Source organism: Chlorocebus sabaeus, chromosome 21 (genome assembly GCF_047675955.1).
Source record: "Chlorocebus sabaeus isolate Y175 chromosome 21, mChlSab1.0.hap1, whole genome shotgun sequence".
NCBI classification, from domain to species: Eukaryota; Metazoa; Chordata; class Mammalia; order Primates; family Cercopithecidae; genus Chlorocebus; species Chlorocebus sabaeus.
The window spans coordinates 123736450-123756753 of NC_132924.1; the positions used below are offsets into that span (position 1 = coordinate 123736450).

The 20304-nt window shown below is 53.9% G+C and overlaps 1 protein-coding gene across 3 annotated transcripts in view; it reads left to right on the forward strand.

The window, feature by feature from the left end:
• The first annotated feature begins 2098 nt into the window (after positions 1–2098).
• The window catches only part of AGAP3 (ArfGAP with GTPase domain, ankyrin repeat and PH domain 3), a 59022-nt gene continuing 40816 nt past the window's right edge, over positions 2099–20304 (forward strand). The window contains exon 1 of one of the 3 annotated variants that reach the window (XM_007983494.3): positions 2099–2725. In XM_007983494.3, the coding sequence (XP_007981685.1) occupies positions 2392–2725 (334 nt within the window). In that variant the 5' untranslated portion in view covers positions 2099–2391. The remainder of the gene's footprint in view (positions 2726–20304) is intronic. The other 2 variants (XM_007983492.3, XM_007983493.3) reach the window with 2 other exon arrangements.

The window sequence follows — 20304 nt, forward strand, 5'->3', positions numbered from 1 at the left end:
CTTAGGAATGTCAGTCTAGATTGATACCATACAGAACTAACCTATCTAGTTCCATCCCTCCTGTTCATTCATTTATTCTACTAACATATTTTTAAAAGATATACTATGGCCAGGCGCGGTGGCTTATGTCTGTAATCCTGGCACTTTGGGAGATGGGGGTAGGCGGATCACTGAGGTCAGGAGTTCGAGACCAGCCTGGCCAACATGGTAAAAGCCCATCTCTACTAAAAAAAATACAAAAATTAGTTGGATGTGGTGGAGGGTGCCTGTAATTCCAGCTACTCAGGAGGCTGAGGCAGGAGAATCACTTGAACGTGGGAGGTGGAGGTTGCAGTGAGCTGAGATCGAGCCACTGCACTCCAACCTGGGCGACAGAGTGAGACTCTGTCTTGAAATATATATATATATATGCACACACACTATATGCCAGGCATTGTGCAAGATACTGGGAATAAAATGGTGAATCAGACCGTCTTCCTGCCCTCATGTGGCTCCATATACTAGTAGAGGAGCTAGTCGTGTGAACAGCCCATCAGAGCTATAACAGGTGTGTGCTAGTTGCTGGGGCAACACATTTGAGGAGCTCTTTGCTCTTCGTATCTCTCTTGGGAGGTATACCTGGTGCTACTTCCTGCTGTCAATTCTAATTAAGCATCTAAAAGAGATGTTGGATGTTACTTTTAGAATTATACAACATCAGAACTAGGTTTTCTGTTCAACCACTATATTTTGCAGATGAAACCCAGAGAGGGCACAAGATATCCTTAAGGTTATGCAGGGAGATAGAAACACAGACACAGATTCCTCAGGAGCTTAGGAGACCCTATGTGTTGATTAGCTTGCACCAGGTGCTTTGGAAGGTACAAGGAACTCAGGAATAGTGACTGGGTTGGTACTGGGGCTGAGTTGTGTGGGTAATCAAATGGTGGACAGCTTCATGCTGGGAAAAGATCCAGCTTGGCCGGGGAAGTGGAAGTGTGTGTAAGAAGGACAATGTGTGTCAGTGATGCCCGAGGATATCTGGGGGTAACAGATACCCTGCAACATCTCTGGGAGATTTATTGGCTGGGGCCACTGCTCTGCAAATGTCACCTCTTGTAGGTTTTAGAAAACGTGTGTGTGTGTGTGTGTGTTTTGGGGTGGGTGGGGGGGTGGCTAACAACTGCAGCCCACTTTGGCAATGGCACTGCAGAGGACATTGCAGGGAGCTACCTGACCCTAGAGGGAGTGAAAGGACAGGATGGACAAGGGGTGAGGACAAGAAAAATTGAGAGCCACGTGGGCTTTGGTTGGTCTCTCCAATGGGATGAGTAGGGGAGAAAGGCATATATTTCATCCCTCCCTCTTCTTCCTCTGTGTACCAATGGGGTCGGGTAACATTTAGCTAATCTCCCAAGTCCAGCAGGGGGACGGTCTTTTAGGAGAGGCCGATCACGAGAAGGTAAGAGTAGAGACGAGTTTGTTCAAAGTGTCATTTCCAGGGGCGCGCCGATGATGAAGCGCTCAGGGAGAACTGGAAATAGCAGCCCAGAACCCATCCCAGCCTCTGAGCTGCCGCCGGCAGTGGAGAGACTGGGCAGGGAGCCAGGGAGAAAACTCTGGCAGCAGGGTGGTCTCTAGGGCTGACCTCGGAGCCTGGGGATAGGGGAGCCTATGCCGCACTGAAGGCGGGACGCTGTAAGCGAGGAGCGGCTGGGCCTGGGCGGGCTCCTCGACCAATCAGCCTCGGTCAGCAGCACCCTCAGGCGCAGGGCACTGTTTGGGCATTGCCTAGAGATCGGACACCCGGCCCAGATCAGCGCAGGGAGGCGAAAGCGACAGCCGGGCGCGGGAGGAGACCAGGGCAGCTGTCCCCTCGGAGAGGGTGGCCCTCGAGGCAATGCGGGTGGGGGCTGGTGAGGAGGCGGAAGGGCCGAAGCTGAGTGGGAGGGGCCCGGGCGCCTGGGCTGGAGCGCGCGGCTCGGGGGTGGAGGCTGAAGAGTCAGCTAGCGAGCGAGGGGCGGGGGCGCCCGGGCCGGCGCGCAGGAGGGGCGGGGGCGGCGGGGAGGGGGGCTCGGGCTGCGTGTGCCGGAGCCGGCGGGGGCGGCGGTGCGTGCGCATGACGCGGGGGGAGGGCCCGGGCCGCGCGCTCCCGGTCCCGTTGTTGTTGCCGCTGGAGGCTGCTCCGAGGCAGCGGGATCACGGCGCCGGGAAGCGCTCGGCAGCGGCGGCCACAGCGTGCGCGGCGGCGCCTCCTGGCCTCGGCCTCCGGCCCCCGGCCCCCGGCTCCATGCGCTAGCCCCGCGCCACCAGCCCAGTAGTCCCGGCCCCGCCAGCCCCGCGCGCCCGCTCGCAGCCGCCGCCTCCGCCGCGCCGCCCCGGGCCCGCCTCGGGCCCCACGGCTCCGAAGCCATGAACTTCCAGGCGGGCGGGGGGCAGAGCCCGCAGCAGCAGCAGAGCCTGGCGGCTCCGGGGGGCGGCGGCGGCGGCGGCGGCGGCAGCGCGGGGGGCGGCGGGCAGTTCGGCGGCGCGGGGCCCGGGGCCGGGGGCGGCGGCGTCCCCTCGCAGCAGCTGGCCGGCGGGCCCCCCCAGCAGTTCGCGCTCTCCAACTCCGCGGCCATCCGGGCCGAGATCCAGCGCTTCGAGTCCGTGCATCCCAATATCTACGCCATCTACGACCTGATCGAGCGCATCGAGGATTTGGCGCTGCAGAACCAGATCCGCGAGCACGTCATCTCCATTGAGGGTGAGCGAAGCCGGGGGCTGCGGGAGCAGGGGCGCGGTGGCCTCTCTGGCTCCGGTCGAGGGCTCCACGGGCCGGTCCTGGCCATGCTCTCCCTGTCGGGGGTCCTTGCGCGCTTGAGGTCCAGGCCACGAGGTTTGCCGATCTGTGCTGTAGAACCGGCGGGCAGCTTCGCCATATCTCGTTCGGGGACACTTTGGGGTTGGGGGTTTTCTGCTCACTGTGCTCCAGGGCCCGAAGGTGGTGTCGCTTCGGGGGGCCAGGACCAGATCTATCCAGGCCTGGCCGGGGAAGGTGGGCGCGGCAGAGGGCTTCAGCTGCCGGGAGGTGGGGCCGTGACCGGGGAGGCATCTTAGCCGCTGCCCAGGCCCTGCTCCGCAGTGGGGCGGGGGATCGGAGCCTCGCGTTAGTGGATGGCAGCCTTCCCTGGCCCAGCGCCCGCAGGCCCGGAGGGTGGCGCTCGCCGCGGCGCCCTCTCCCGACGCACACCCCCTACGCCGCGGCGGCCAAGCGGGCGCGGGCCGGGCCTGGCGCTGGGCTGCGGCGCCGCGACCGCGTGGGAGGCGCCGGCAGGTCCATCCGCGCCTTGGCCGGGTCGTGAGCGCGCCAGGGACCCGCGGCTCCTCGGTCTGGAGGCAGCCGCGGGGCAGCCGGGCGCTGACTGACTCAGGGACAGCGCACCCGGAGTCGGGGACCGGAAAACCCCGGCCACTGCGCTGCCTAGCGCTTTTTTCTCTGGGCCCTTAGGCCCTGGACTTTCGACCACTGAGGGCACAGGAAGTAGGGGCACGCTGCTGGTAGATGGCTCGCAAGCCCTGGTGTGGTGGGTGCTGGCGGCACCCGCAGGCACGCCAGTGGCATGGTGACCTTCGAGCGGGCACGGACAGATGGGCCTCGCCCTGGGCCATCTGCTTCCTCCCCCAGCTCTGTTTGAAAGGGGACGCCCACCGGCAGGTGGTGGGTTTGGCCTCCGTGGAAATGCAGTGAGAGCCAAGGCCTTTTGCGATAACATGGAGTTGTGGGCAGGGGCCTGTTCCTGACTTGGGCCTTAAGGTTAGGGCACCACTCCCAGCTTCATCTGCGTGCCTGAGGTTCTGGGGGGTAGTGCACCTGAACACCTCCCTTTCTACTTTCAGAGGCCCCCATAGCTGAGGAAGGAGTATTGGGTCTGGGGGGACCCCATGTAGTGCTGGGTCCTATCTTTTGTTGTGACATGAAAGTCTGACTTCCTTCTGCCTTTTCCCAACCGGTTCTTATTTCTTTCCTCTCAAGGCTGAGTTCTCTGTGAACTAATTAGGTGACAGAAAAATCTCATTAACGTGGATCTGAGTAAATGGCCTGAATCACCGCTGTAGCTGGGGACTAGGAGATGGCATTTGTGCGAGCCCTGGGCCCCAAAGAGAGAAGATGACCAATTTTTCCTCTTAGATCTGAAGAGGGTGGAGGCGGGAGAGACATCGTTGCTGCAGCTTCACTGTCCTTGGAGGAAGTAAAGACATTCCTGATTTGCTCCAAGCTTGCCTTCCCCCAGCTCCTTCTGGAGGGCGACAAGCCTCGTGGGCTGGCCACAGGAGGGTGGGGGCACATCTGCTTCCTGGCTTTTCCCAGAGCAGGGACAGGTTTCCGGGCTCCCCAGGGCTCCAGCTTGATAAGCAGCGACCCCTCCTCCTCAGCTCAGGGGAGCCTCTGGTTGAGCATCTTTTGTGATGTGAAGGCTGTGATTCCTGGGGCGCCCTTGAGTTTTTTGCCTCGTCTTAAATTTAACACAACAGGCAGAATTTCCCCTCCTAGAGCCCTCCCTTGACCAACTTCTCCATTGCGGTTTGGAAATACCCCACCGTTCCAGCTACTAGGCCTGGAAGCTCGGCCTCACCCTCGTGAAATCCTGGGAGCCGGTGTCTCATTGTCACCAGACCGACCCAGCTGCGGCTCACACATCCGTTCTCGGCCCTGCTGTTCCCACTCCTGGGCCCTGCTGCCCTGCTCTCCCTCCCTCCCCCCTGCCCAGCCTCTCCTGGCACTGTCATCTTTATCCACCTCACCTCTCTTGCGTTCCCACTTTTCTGCTGTAGACAGTCTTCAAAAGAAAAAAAAAACCACTCCTTCTTCAATTTCTGCCCTATATCCTTCCTGCGATAGAACTCCTCTCCATCTGCCAAACCATATTGCTTCTGTCCTGCGAAGCCGCGTCCCCACCTTCTTTCTGCAAGGAGGGAGAGGCGCAGACTCCCTGGGCCTTTCTGAGCACAGTCTGAGGCTGGACTGAGACTGAGCCCTCCACCCCCAGCCCCAGGGTCCAACAGACCTAGGCTGTTACATAAACACAGTGTCAGCTGGGAGCCGGCTCCTATGTTTCCTGGGGGTAAGCCTCTCCGTGGAAAGGGGCGGCGTGTTCCAAGTGTATAACAAAGCCTCCCCCACTGTTTAGACTTCGGTGAAGGGTTTGTTTGTCCCAGCTCTGAAGGTGACGTGGGACCTGCGGTCAGGATCCATTCGGCTCTGAGGAAGTGCAGTGGGCACTTGGGCCTCCTGTAGTCTCTCTGCCACTCACAGTCACTTCTGATCCTGTGTCCAGGGCAGGAGGAAGCAGGGGATGTTTGGCTTTCCTGTGTTTCAGGACAGGATTTGAGGGGAGGGAGACCATTTTGAAAAGTTCCTTTCCCACCAGAGGCCAAGGAAAGAGGAAACCTGCCCATTACTTGGGCTGAGGGAGTGGAAGAAGTACCACCTTCAGCTGGGAGGGAGAGCTGGAGGGCTCACTATGTGCAGAACCTCTGAACCACCTTCACCTCACTAGTGGGGAAACTGAGGCTCAGAGAAGGAAGGGAGCCAAGCGGGTACAGCCAGAGAGAGTCTGGGCCTTCAGCAGGAGCCCGCTTCCTGCTTGGCACTCACCTACAGTGAGCGCTCCCTGACAGCTTGGGTTTCCTGGCTGAGTCCTAGAAAGAAGGATGCAGGAGACCCAGGGCCTCAGTCCAAATGGGGACACTGGGCATGTGGAGTGCAGGAAGTTGGACCAAGCTAGCCGGGAGCCCCGAGAAGCTGTTGGGAGAAGCAGCCGGGGATCCAGCAGGTCCTGGGAAGGTCTGCTGGTCCCAGTCAGTGTGTGCAGGTGAGGGCCCCGTACAGAGGAGGAGCAGGGGCTGGGGGAGGGGCTGGTGTCCCCTCTGGCAGTTCCGGAGGAGCTCCCCAGCTGGAAGTGGAGGTGGACCTATTAGGTGTATGTGTGTGCCATATGGCTACTATTGTGTGTGCCGGAGCTGGGCTTTGTCAACTGGGTGACTTGCTCAAGTTTCTCCATTGTTTTCCCCCTAGGGCCTTTTTTTTTTTTTTTTAAACAGTTACTTTGAGCATTCCAGCCAGCCTGGCCTGGCCACCAGAGCGTTCTCACTTACACCCTTACCCCACTCACTTTCATTCAGTTCACAGATTGCCTGCCCTGGGCTGTGGGCTTGGTGACATCCTTAAGGGACTATGGTAAAGAGATGTGGTGGTTTCTTGTTTGGGTCAAGCCTCAGCTAGACAGAGAAGGGGCCACAGCTGTGACCACAGTTGGGTGGCAGCTCAGATGGAGAGTAAGATGGTGCACATGGCAGGGCACGGTGGCTCACGCCTGTAATCCAAACATTTTGGGAGGCCGAGGTGGGCGGATTGCGAGGTCAGGAGATCGAGACCATCCTGACCTAACACGATGAAACCCCCCCGTCTCTACTAAAAATATAAAAAATGAGCCGGGTGTGGTGGTGGGAGCCTGTAGTCTCAGCTACTCGGAAGGCTGAGGCAGGAGAATGGCGTGAACCTGGGAGGCGGAGCTTGCAGTGAGTCGAGATCGCACCACTGTGCTCCAGCCTGGACAACAGAGTGAGACTCCATCTCAAAAAAAAAAAAAAAAAGACGGCACACGCCCTGGCAGCCCGCAGCCCTCAGCCCTTAGGCACACCTGGGGTTTTAGTGTTTGTGTCCGTTTCTGTTTGTCATGTGACTTGATCCTGGAGGACTGGCATGATGATCCCCGTGTTTGTGCCAGGGCGCTCTCTTGAGCTTTCCTTACTGTTCCTCGGTGGGTACTCCCTGGCCGGGCCCTGCATTCCCCTGTGCGCCCTGCTGCACCACACACTGCTGAGGTTGCCTTCAAAGACGACGACTAGGGAGGTCTGGGATGGGAGCCGGGGACATGCATTTGGAGCCAGCCAGGGCCCCTCTGACAATTTGTTGGTTTAGGGACTGAGTGTCTCATGGGGGCCTGGTTGCTTATGTAGGACTTTGCTCACAAGAGTTCTAGGAATTCTGAAAAAGAGCATAACCATGTGGGTGCTAGTAGCCAGGGAAAGCTTCATTTGTTCCAGATACATTCATTTAGCTCCTACTGTGTGGCCCAGTTGCATCTAGCACAGTGAAAAGCAGACCATCAAAGGAGAGGAAGGGAGAGAAGGGGCTAGAAGGTCTGGGCTTGGTGCGCCTGGAGAGAACGACTCAGCCTGTAGGAGGTGCCAGAGAGGCACTGGGAGTATGGAAGGAGACCGAGATTTTCAGAACACCAGGGCAGGGCAAAGGTCAGAGACTTGGGAAACCTCATCACTTCTTTCTTCCGGGTCAGAAGCCAGCACGGGAAGACCTGTCCAGCCTGATCTCAGGCTGCATGGCCTCGTGGGAACCCCTGGTACCCTGCTCAGTCCAGGGTCTCAGGTCTGGCTCTTCCCAGCAGTGGTACCCCATATAGGAAGCAGTCCTTGTCCCTGTGGTGCCACCTGGCTATCTTCCTGTATCATTTATTTCTTTCGTCAAACGTGTGCCAGGCCTGGGGGTCAGGAGGGTTCCCACATAGAGGAAACAGGATGATTAAGATAACAGAGGCAGGAGAACATAGAGTAGCTCTTGGAATGGCAATTTGGACTATGCAGCTCGGGTGTTGAGTTGTAGGAGATGGGTGGGTGAGGTGGGCAGGACCCTGGTGAAGGAGTATTTCATGCTTTCTCCAGTATTTATTTCCACCCTGCCGTGTTCCTAGAAACCACAGGAGTTGGTGCGTCATTCTGCAGGAGATGGGCGTCACGAGGGTTTAAGCCTTTAACAAGGCTTGAGCCACGCCAGTGTCCACACCACTTGTTTGTGCTTGTGAGCCCCCTACCAGCTGTCAGCACATTCCTGGCCCAAAAGCAGAGGGAGGGAGGTACCCTTCTTGGAAAGCAGGTGTAGCCTGGGAAAGCCGAGGCTGTGGGGAGACAGACACCCCCATAAGAACTCCCATGACCCTGTGTGGCATTGCCTAAACATCCACCTGTTGTGTTAGTTTCTTTTTAATATTCAGGTAACTGGAAATTAGTTTAATCAGATGCTTTCCTCCTGACCCCTAGCTGACTTAAACCATGCAGGCCAAGCAATAAGGGAGCTCATTTTGGAGCGCGGAGTTGAGGTGGAGAGGCGGGGTGAGCCCAGCCACCTGCTTTGAGGGTGCAGAGACTGGGTGATGCATGTTCCACCCAAGAATGTTCTTCCCTCTGCCAGGCTCACTGCTGGGGGTTGGAATGAGGCTGTGCAGCACTTTGTATCTCATAGTTTATTTTCCGAGAGGAGGGTCTTTTTTGGATTTGCAAGTATCATTTCCATTTCACAAGTGAGACAGCCTAGGTCCTAGATTAAGTAACTTTCCTGAAGCCATGCAGTGAGCGGAGGATGCAGGGATTTCCTCTGGTTCTCCAACTCCAGGTCTCTGTGGTTTGCCTTGCATGTATGGGCTGAATAAGTTTTGGTGGCCACACCACATCAGCCCTTAAAAGCTGCTTCTACGGGAAGCTTTATGAGAGTCAAACAGACCAGAGTTTAACTCTTGGAAGACTTTAGAATATAATTTTAGGGTGAACTAGGACTCCTGCTGCCTACTATAATTTTCTTCTGCTCCCTACTATAATTTTCTTCTGGATGTCTTCAGTCTCCAACTGAATTGAATGGTGGCTCTCTGAGGTGTCTCTCTCCCATGGGTAGCACGGATGTAGCATATAGTAGACAGATGTTTGCTCAAGAAACATATATATATAAAATATATATGTATATGTGTGCGTATATATATTTTTGGAGACAGGGTCTCACTCTGTTGTCCAGGCTGAAGTGCAGTGGTACAGTCCTAGCTCACTGTAGCCTCAAATTCCTGGGCTCAAGCGATCCTCCACCTCAGTCTCCCAGGCAGCAGAGACTACAGATATGCACCACCACACCCAGCTAATTTTTTCATTCTTTGTAGAGATGGGGTCTTGCTATGTTGTCCAGCCTGGTCTTAGACTCCTGGACTCAAGCGATTTTTCCACCTCGGCCTCCCAAAGTGCTGGGATTACAGGGATGAGCCACCACCGTGCCCAAATGCATATTTAATTCAAATTTCATTTTAATGTGTTTAAGGGATGAAAGTAAATACATGGGCCGGGCGCGGTGGCTCAAGCCTGTAATCCTAGCACTTTGGGAGGCCGAGACGGGTGGATCACGAGGTCAGGAGATCAAGACCATCCTGGCTAACACGGTGAAACCCCATCTCTACTAAAAAAATACAAAAAACTAGCCGGGCGCGGTGGCGGGCGCCTGTAGTCCCAGCTACTCGGGAGGCTGAGGCAGGAGAATGGTGTAAACCAGGGAGGCGGAGCTTGCAGTGAGCTGAGATCCTGCCACTGCACTCCAGCCTGGGTGACAGAGTGAGACTCCGTCTCAAAAAAAAAAAAAAAAAAAAAAAAAAGTAAATACATGCTTGTTAAAAGCCATTCAAATGTAGAAGTAGGAAGGTGGCTGCCCGGCCTCCCCTCTCCTGGGGGGATCTGCGGTGGGCGGTCAGATCTGCATCCTTCTGGTCTTTTTTCTATGAACGACTCTTTGCTGGATTTGCTGTTACTAGGCTTTTGCAGCAAACGTGGGATTGTTGTGGAAAATGCTTTGCTGGGAGAAGGGGAGCCAGAGATTCACAAAAGGAGGCTCCTGCATTCATTTACGTATTTGGCAGCTCCTAGGCTGGGAGTCAGGATACCTGGATTCCCGTCCCTGTTCTGCCACTAACTGGCTGTGAGAGCTGGGGCAAGTCTGCTCTGGGCGCATCTTCCGAGAGTCACATTCTGGTTGTCTATGCAGCTAGCTGTGACCCTGGCGTGAGTATCTGGAACAGGCCAGGCTTGGCTCCCTGGCCAGGGGTCTTGTCTGTCAGATGAGGACCTGAGCTGGGGTCCCTAAGATCTGTTCTGAGGCTGCCTCTGTCCCTGCAGCACTTTGAGATGCGCTACCTTGGAGCCCTCCAGGAACTGATAATCAGAAGGGATCCTGTGGGGAGAGGTGAGATTTTCTGTGCCTCCGTTTCCTTACCTGAGATGGGTCATGACAAAGCTGCCACCGCCTCTGCCACTTGGTAGTGCTGAGGATTGAGACCCCCTCTGTGATGTGTTTAGAACAGTGCCTAGCGCATCATAAGCACAGGTGAAATATCAGGCATTATTCTGAAAGGTGGCAGAGTATCCTGTGTAAGGGAATGCTGTTTATTATGTACCTCCTTGTACGCTTGTCTCATTATTGCTTTTGGACAAATTTTCAGAAGAAAATGGTCAGACGCTGGGGTCGGCACATTTTTAGGGCTTTTGCGGCACTCTGGCACACTGCCCTCCAGAAAGGCCATTTGCTTTCCAGGCATAGAGACGGCATGGAGTTCCCTGCCTCACTTCCCTGGCACCCGTTCTCCATCTGATATGTAAGAAAAAAAAAAGACTAAATGACCCTCGTTGTTTTACTTTGCTTGACTTTGATTACTAGTTCATCACTAGCTATTTAATTACTGGATTCACTTTGACTATTAGTGAGATTCAATATTAAAACATTTTTGGGGGGGTCATTTGCATTTTGTTCATTCTCTACGTATCCTTTTTTCATTTTACTCTTGGTTTGTTACTCTTTTTTCTTTTTGTAAAAATGGGGTTTCACTATGTTGCCCAGGCTGGTTGTAAACTCCTGGCCTCAAGTGATCTTCCCGTCTTGACCTCCCAAAGTGCTGGCATTTCAGGTGTGAGCCACCATGCCTGGCCTCCCCTCCCTCCCTCCCTCCCTTCTCTCCTTCCTCCTTCCCTCCATCCCTTTCTTCCTCCCATCCTTCCTCAGAATATTGGTCTGTCACCCAGGCTGGAGTGTAGTGACGCGATCATAGCTCACTGCAACTTCAAACTCCTAAGCTCAAGCAATCCTCCCACCTCAGCCTCTTCAGTAGCTGGGACTCAGGCATGTGTCACCACATCTAACTAATAATTTTAAAAATTGCCTTATAGAGACAGGTTCTGTGTTGCCTAGGCTGGTCTCAAACTCTTGGCCTCAAGTGATCCTCCTGCCTCCACCTCCCAATATTGAGTCAAAGACTGTTTTAATCTCTTTTAATGTAGGTTTTTCTACAATGTACATCTATCTGTCTGCTGCAAGTCAGGCACTGTCTGAGCCCCATAGTCAGTACTTTGGCCTCAATGTGCCCTGAGCTGAGCAGACAGTGCCATCCTCTGGGCCACCCAGGAGGCTGAGGCTGGCTGTGCCTGCTCCATACCATATCCCCAGATGGCTGTGCCTTAGGGCTTTGTGCCTGTTCCTTTTTCTGCCAGAACTCCTCCTTGCCACTGTAGGGGTGCCTGCCTACAGCAGCTTCCCTTTTGCCTTTTCAGTTTGGTGTTTTGATGGCTTGCAAACCTGAAACCCCAGCGCCTGGAGTGGGATCAAAGCCTGTCACAGGGGCAGAGGGAGGACCGAAAAGTCTAGACCCCTCCAGGGATCTCTACTCTGCTTCTGCTGGGATCCCCACCCCTTCCTGGGCCTGGGCTTTTCCAGGCACTGGTGGATGGCACTTCTGTGCCTGGAGGATGTTTTGGTTAAAGATGCTCTAAATGTCTTGTCCAATCACAGTTATACAAAAAACAAAACAAAAGAAAACAAAAAAAAGATACCAGAAAGGCAAGCCCCAGAGCCTTTGTTGGAGAAGAGTTGGGACATTTTGGAGGCTGTCCATCACTCTGAAGCAGTACCCTCCACCACCACCCCCCGCTACCCCATTATTGCTTCTAGATTGTTCTGGATGGTTCTATATTGGGTGATGTGGAATGAAGCCTGGCCTTCATTTCTTCTCTCAGGGCCTGAATAGAGTAGAAGTTAAGAACCTGGGCTCTGGAGCCAGGCTGCCTAGATTTGAGTCCCAGACCTACCACTTGGGAGCTGTGTGACCTTGGGTGAGTTCCTTAACCCCTCTGTGTCTTAGCTTTGCCATTGGTAGAACATGGGCATCCGTTTCATGGTGTGGGCGTGAGAAGCAAATCAGTTAACGTCTGTAGAGTTTTTAGAGCAGCAGCCGCCCTGAGGATGTGCACCCTGGGTGGCAACTGTCTCATTACTTATCTCAGAGGCTCGGCTCTCATCACTGCCTGCATAGGGGTGTGTGAGGTGAGGGCTGCGTGAGATCACGGGAATGACCGTTTCCAGATCTGAGCCCGAGAGCCCAGGTGGCAGAGTGTGGGGTACGTTGGTCTAGCTCATCCGGGCCCAGGGGCAGGGACCGGAGGGGGCAGGGCTGTCACAGGGCCTGCACATTACCACGAGCACCCAGGGTCATCTTTGATGTCTTGCCTGTTGTTGTTTTCTCTGATTTAGCACTGTGCAGTAGACATGGGCGAGTCACATGTGTGAACTTAAATTTTCTTTTTCTTTTTTTTTTTTTTTTAAATGAGAGAGAGTCTCGCTTTGTTGCCCAGGCTGGAGTGCAGTGGTGTGATCTCAGGTCACTGCAACCTCTGCCTCCCGAGTTCAAGCAATTCTCATGCCTCAGTCTCCTGAGTAGCTGGGATTACAGGCACATGCCAACATGCCTGGCTAATTTTTGTATTTTTTGTAGAGACAGGGTTTCACCATGTTGGCCAGGCTGGTCTTGAACTCTTGAGTTCAAGTGACCTGCTTGCCTCAGCCTCCCAAAGTGCTGGGATTACAGATGTGAGCCACCGTGCCTGGCCGATTTTAAATTTTCTTTTTTTTTTTTTTTGGAGGTGGAGTCTCACTCTGTCGCCCATGCTGGAATGCAGTGATGTGATCTCAGCTCATTGCAACCTCCGCCTCCCCAGTTCAAGCAATTCTTTTGCCTCAGCCTCCTGAGTAACTGGGATTACAGGCATGCTCCACCATACCTAGCTAAGAGATGGGGTTTCACCATGTTGGCCAGGGTGGTCTCGAACTCCTGACCTCAAGTGATCCGCCCACATTGGCCTCCCAAAGTGCTGGGATACAGGCCTAAGTGAGCCACCGTGCCTGGCCTGATTTTCAGTTTTCAAGTAGCCATATTAAAAAGGTTTTTTAAAAGTGAGATTAATTTTAATATATTTTATTTAATCCAGTATATTCAAAATTGTATAAGTCAGTTATGTTGCTATAAAGAGACACCTGACGCTGGATAATTTGTAAAGAAAAGAGGTTTAGGTCAGGCCCTGTGGCTCACACCTGTGATCCCAGCACTTTGGGAAGCTGAGGCGGGCGGATCACGTGAGGTCAGGAGTTCAAGATCAGCCTGGCCAACATGGTGAAGCCCAGCTTTACTAAAAAATACAAAAATTAGCCAGGTGTTGTGGTGGGCACCTGTAATCCTAGCTACTCAGGAGGCTGGGGCAGGAGAATCGCTTGAACCTAGAAGGCAGAGGTTGCAGTGAGCTGAGATTGCGCCACTGGACTCCAGCCTGGGCAACAGAGTGAGACTCTGTCTCAAAAAAAAAAAAACAAAAGACAGAAAGAAAAAAAGAAAAGAGGTTTAATTGGCAGACATTCAGCAGGTTGTGCAGGAAGGTGGTGCTAGCATCTGCTGTGCTTCAGGGGAGGCCTCAGGGAGCTTTCACCGGTGGCAGAAGGCAAAGCAGGAATAGGAAGTCACATGGCGGGAATGGGCGCGATCAGGAGGGCGCTACACTCTTAAACAGCCACAGTGGGGACAGCACTCATGAGGGACCCAGCCCCATGACCCAGACACATCCTCCCACCAGGCCCCATCTCTAACACTGGGGATCACATTTAAACATCAGATTTGGAGGAAACACACATCCAAACCATATCAAAAATATTCTCATTTCAGCATGAAATCTATTAATATATAAATATCTATTAATAAGATATTTTTATCTTCTTCTATTCATACCATGTCTTCACACTCCACTTGGTATTGACACCCAGCACGTCCGCATGGGACTGGCCATGTTTGCAGTACTCCCTGGCCACACCAGGCTGGTGGCTATGGTGTTGAAGAATGGCTCTAATTTATAGGCTATAACATAACAAATGGGGCCGAGCGTGGTGGCTCACGCCTATAATCCCAGCACTCTAGAAGGCCGAGGGGGGCGGATCACTTGAGGTCAGGAGTTCAAGATCAGCCTGGCCCAGCATGACGAAACCCTGTCTCTACAAAAAATATGAAAATTAGCCAGGCATGGTGGCATGTGCCTCCAGTCCTAGCTACTCCAGAAGCTGAGGCAGGAGAACTGCTTGAACCTGGGAGGCAGAGGTGCAGTGAGCCAAGATTGCACCACTGTACTTCGGCCTGGGTGACAGAGGGAGACCCTGGGGCGCGCGCTCTCTCTCTCTCTCTGTCTCTCTCTCTCTCTCTCTCTCTCTCACACACACACACACACAAATAACACATGGAACTGGGTGCCACTTTGGGAGGCCAAGGTGGGCAGATCACTTGAGACCAGCCTGGGCAATATAGTGAGACCCCATCTCTAAAAAAAAAATTTAAAAATTAGCCAGGTATGGTGGTGTGCACCTATAGTCCCAGCTACTTAGGAGACTGAGGTGAGCAGACTGCTTGAACCCAGAGGTCAAGGCCGCAGTGAGCCGTGATCACACCACTACACTCCAGCCTAGGTGACAAAGCAAGACCAGTCTGCCTAAAAATAAATAAATAAATAAATAAATAAATAAATAAATAAATAACTCATGCCTCTTGGTTGTAAAAATTGAATACTGAAGTGTACCCTCTTTGATTCAACTGTTTTTTTTTTTTTTTTTGAGGTGGAGTCTCACTCTGTCGCCCAGGCTGGAGTGCAGTGGCATGATCTTGGCTCACTGCAAGCTCCGCCTCTCGGGTTCCTGCCATTCTCCTGCCTCAGCCTCCCGAGTAGCTGGGACTACAGGCGTCCACCACCATGCCCGGCTAGTTTTTTTGTATTTTTAATAGAGACGGGGTTTCACCATGTTAGCCAGGATGGTCTTGATCTCCTGACCTTGTGATCTCTCCACCTCGGCCTCCCAAAGTGCTGGGATTACAGCCCAGTCTTTTTTTTTTGAGACAGAGTCTCGCTCTGTCGCCCAGGCTGGAGTGCGCTGGCACAATCTTGGCTCACTGCAACCTCCGCCTCTTTGGTTCAAGCAATTCCCCTGCCTCAGCCTCCTGAGCAGCTGGGATTACAGGGGCATGCCACCACAGCCGGCTAATTTTTTCGTATTTTTAGTAGAGACGGGTTTTCACCATGTTGGCCAAACTGGTCTCGAACTCCTGACCACAGGCAGTCCACTCGCCTCGGCCTCCCAAAGCACTGGGATTACAGGTGTGAGCCACCATTCCTGGCCTGATTCAACTTTTCAAAAGATTATATTAAAAATTCAGGGCTGGGCACAGTGGCTCACACCTGTAATCCCAGCACTTTGGGAGGCCGAGGCGGGTGGATCACGAGGTCAGGAGATCGAGACCATCCTGGCTAACACAGTGAAACCCTGTCTCTGCTAAAAATACAAAAAATTAGCCAGGCATGGTGGTGGATGCCTGTAGTCCCAGCTATTCGGGAGGCTGAGGCAGGAGAATGGCGCGAACCTGGGAGGCGGAGCTTTCAGTGAGCGGAGATTGCACCATTGCACTCCAGCCTGGGTGACAGAGCAAGCCTCCGCCGCCCCCACCAAAAAAAATCAGAATAATGAGCCCTTCTCAGTCACATAACAAATACTTCTCTGTCGAGCACGCACCAAGGCTGTGGTGATTAACAGCAGACAAGTCCATTTAAAAGTCTTGCTGAATTCACAGTAGTTTTTTGTCCCTGTGTGTTTTCTTAAAACCTAGAAGTACAACTATTGTTGTGTGTGGTAGGTGACAGAGTGTGTTAATGTTAAGGGGTACCCATGTTCCCACCTTGGGTCCTGTGCCAGGTGGGAGGGTGGAGCCCAGATGCTGCTCTTGTGAGATGAAGTGCACACGGGCCCAGGGACTGGGCTGCTGCCGCTGTCAGTCAGCATCTTGGCCACCTGCTAGGGGCTTCCCTCGGGATCGTGACAGAGGCCTCAGTCAGCAAAGCCATAGTCTTTCCTCACCCCATCCTGGCATTTTAGGCAGGGCCATTTGTGTAAGTGTTTTTTGTTTGCGTTTGTTCCATACTAAGTAATATATGTAATAGCAGAAAGTGTGCAAACACACACGTACTCTTGGAAGCTCTGTGGCACAGGAGGAAGCCCCGTCTCTCCGCCCACTTCCTGGCTGAGAAACAGGGAGAGCCCCCCACCTTGGAGAGCGCCCCACCTTGGAAATGAGGCGCTTGGCCGGGCGCGGTGGCTCAAGCCTGTAATCCCAGCACTTTGGGAGGCCGAGACGGGCGGATCACGAGGTCAGGAGATCCAGACCATCCTGGCTAACACGGTGAAACCCCGTCTCTACTAAAAAATACAAAAAACTAGCCGGGCGAGGTGGCGGGCGCCTGTAGTCCCAGCTACTCGGGAGGCTGAGGCAGGAGAATGGCGGGAACCCGGGAGACGGAGATTGCAGTGAGCTGAGATCCGGCCACTGCGCTCCAGCCTGGGCGACAGAGCGAGACTCTGTCTCAAAAAAAAAAAAAAAAAAAAAAAAAGAAAAGGAAATGAGGCGCTCATAGACTGTGCCGGGAAGAGCCTGCAGGGCTGCAGCAGTCAGTGACAGATCCCTTCCCACCCGCTCTTGTGAATGTCGGGGAGGACCTGGGGCTTTGTGGGAGCCTGAGGACGGGCTGCAGGGGGCAGCCCCTGCCTGCAGTGCACCCTTTGTGGCATCTCAGATGGGGTGTCCCAAGCCCAACTCCAAGAGGCTCTTGTGAGGATTTCGTGCTCCCCCAGCTGCGGTGCCGTTTTGGAGGGAGATGCCGTCCTGAACCCATGTTACTAGATTCTCATCACATCCCTTGGCTGTGGAGCACCAAGAACCCTCCTGGCTTCCATGCCTGGGAGAGGCTTGGTGTGAGGTGCCACTTGAGCCTGCACTGTGCCCGGCACTTCTCTGTGTGGGTCCTGAGCCGTGCAGCAGCCCCTGAGAGATGTGTGGCGTTCCACTTCACATGCGAGGGGTGCTCTCTCTCCCAGCAGCTATGCCAGTGTCCGGCTTGCTCAGCAAGCTGGGGTGTAAACCTAGCTCTCTGTTGAGTAATTCGAACCCTTAAAAAAAAAAAAAATTAAGGCCAGGCCTAGCACGGTGGTTCACACCTGTAGTCCCAGCACTTTGGGAGGCCAAGGCAGGAGGATCACTTGAGCCCAGGAGTTCAAGACCAGCATAGGCAACACAGTGAGACCTCATCTCTACAAAAAATAAAAATAAATACATAAATTAGCTGGGCATGGTAGTGCACGCCTGTAGTCCCAGCTACTCAGTTGGCTGAGGTATGAGGATTGCCTGAGCCGGGTAGGTTGAGGCTGAAGTGAGCTGAGATTGCACCACTGCATTCTAGCCTGGAAGACAGAGTGAGACATTGTCTCAAAAAATAATAATAATAAAATAATAATAACAAATATACCTGGTTCTGTTGGGACTCCTTGCCCCCACCACAGGACCCTGCCTGGACGACTCTACTCTCCCTGCAGCCCTGGCCTGGTGGGTGGGTGCCTGCCCCACCTGCAGCCATCATGGAGCTCAGCTTGTTCCAACCACCTTCAGGTCCCCCATGGCCTGGAGCAGCCGCCACCTCCCCCGCTGGCACGTGTCAGTGCTGGTGTCCGCATCACTCACCGCTTCCCTGATGAATGTTGAGCCCTGAGCCCAAGTGGAACTGCCCGGCCACCCCTGGGTCCCCAGCCTAGCACCAGGCCCAGCCTCATGAGTGCCTGAGCCACCAGGGAGCCTCCTTACCTCTGTAGTGGGTCCACAGGGCCCCTCCTGGGCTGGTGGGGGAACGGCTGTCAGACAGGCACTTGAGGAAGCAGCTGACAGGAACCTGTGCATTGCTATCCCCTCCTGGGCTGGAAGGGACAGGCCATTATGGTGGCTGGACGGTCTTCTTCTGAGGCGGGTGTATCCTCTGACTCATGCCCTCCCTGTTGGCATGGATATCAGGATCAGGTCTGTGTAGGAGCCTCTTGCCTGGGTTCCTAAAGGTCTCAGGCTGCTGGCACTCATCAAGGGTGTCCAGGTGGCTGGGAAGAGGCTGGCGGGGCATTGAGTGCCCTCAAGGGGTGGAAGCCACGACTTGGGAGACTGTGAGAAACTCGTTGTCCTGCCCCGTGAGCAAAGCCCCAGAGTGTGGACGCCTCCCTCCCTGTGCCCACCAGAGCCAAGGGGCCACAGTCCCATAGGCCTGGCTGAGACACATGCCCCGGTAGTGCAGAGGCCGGGAGGAAGTGAGCAGGGAACCTGCCTCGGCCCCAGAGGAGGGGCCCAGGATAGGCCGAGCCTCCCAGGGAGCCAGTTGAACGGGGCAGGAAGCCAGGGCCTCGGGAGGCCCGGAGAGGATCATCTCTCACCCCAGGCCTCGGGGTGGGAGAGAATCTGCCTCGCATCCCTCTGCTCCTGGAAGGCAAGGTGGGCCGGTGGGCCTGGGCGAGGGGAGCCATGCCGGGGTGAGGGCTGGCAGAGGTGAGCTCTGAACCTGGGGGCAGTGGTGCCATGAGCCCTTCCTTCCCAGGTGACCCCAAAACTTGAGCAAGGGTAAAATAAAGCAGAGGTGCAGATGACAGCCCTGCTTAGGCTGGGAGTGGGCCATGTGGGTGTGCCTCGAGGTGCAGTCCCTTTGCTCTGAGTGGGAGACGGGCCTGGAACATCAGCTGACTGAAAAGCAAAGCATCTCCACTCAGGAGCATCCTCAGAGCATGTGCTGAGGGTGGTGAGCAGGTTTCTGTGCAGTGGCCTGGGCCATGAGGACAGCGGCCCAGAGCTTCGGCAAGCCTGCAGCCCAGTAGGTACCACTAGACATGGCTTCACTGCAGTAGTGATTTCATTATTAAAATTGCTGGTGCAGTATGTTTTCAAACTACTCAAATGTGCCACCCCACACTCCAGCACTTTGTGTTTGTGCTGCAAATGTCACAAGATTGACAGCTCCTGCTGCGGGTGACAGGAGTTACAGGTTCTAAGCCAGGGACAGCAGGACCAGATCTGCTATCTCAGAAAGAATGGTAGGGTGGTGGCTCATGCCTGTAATCCCAGCACTTTGAGAGGCCAAGGCAGGAGGATCACTTGAGCCTAAAAGAGTTCGGGACCAGCCTAGGCAACATAGTAACACCTCATCTCTACAAAAAAAAAAGAAATTTTTTTTTTTTTTTTGGAGATAGGGTCTCGCTCTGTGGCTCAGGCTGGAGCACGATGTCATGGTATGATCTCAGCTCACTGCAACCTCTGCACCCCGGGCTCAGGTGATCCTCCCACCTCAGCCTCCCAAGTAGCCAGGACTACAGACCAGGACTACAGACATACACCATCACACCCAGCTAATTTTTCTATTTTTAGTAGAGATGAGGTTTCTCCATGTTGTCCAGGCTGGTCTCGAACTCCTGGACTCAAGCAGTGCCCCTCAGCCTCCCAAAGTGCTGAGATTACAGGCATGAGCCACTGCACCCAGCCTCTACAAAAAATTTTTAAAAATTAGCCAGGTGTGGTGGTACACTCCTGTAGTCTCAGCCACATGGGAGGCTGCTGCAGTTAGATAAGCTATGATTGTGCTACTGCACCCCAGCTTGTACTATATTTAGCAAGACCTTGCCTCTGAAAAAACACACACAAGAAAGAATGCCTTTCTCTTAGTGCTCATACTGTGCCAGGCACTGCCTATGTGCTTACTTGCCCTTCTCGTATTCCTGCAATTTTTGGAGCATCCCTGCAGGGTAGTTTTAACCCCATTTTGCAGATGAGGAAACTGAAGTACAAAGATGTAAAGGAAATGGCCCAAGGCTGCTCATTCAAATGGTGGAGACAGGACCTGTACCCAGGAAATCTGGCTTTGGAGCCTGTGCTGCCACCTTTATGCACAGGGAAAAAGATAAGACCTTTAAAAACAGAGCAGAAATGTAGAAGAATGTTGTCTAATCTTAGGATGAGAGATCCTCTTAAGCGGACAGAAAACCCAGAATTTATAGAGGAACAGACTGACAAATTCCCCCCACCCCCAGCTTTTTATTTTGAAAAATGACAGCATTTAAAAATGTGATCATTATTAACATTTTACCGCATTTGCTGGCTCTCTGTCACTGTCTCACTCTCACATATGTTTTTTTCAGCAGTCGTAGACACACTGACACATCTTCCCAAGCTCTTCAGCAGGCATCTCCTGAGGATAGGCACATTATTCTACACACCCGTAACACCAGAATAGCACCCAGAAAGGTCGGAAGAATTTCCTAAT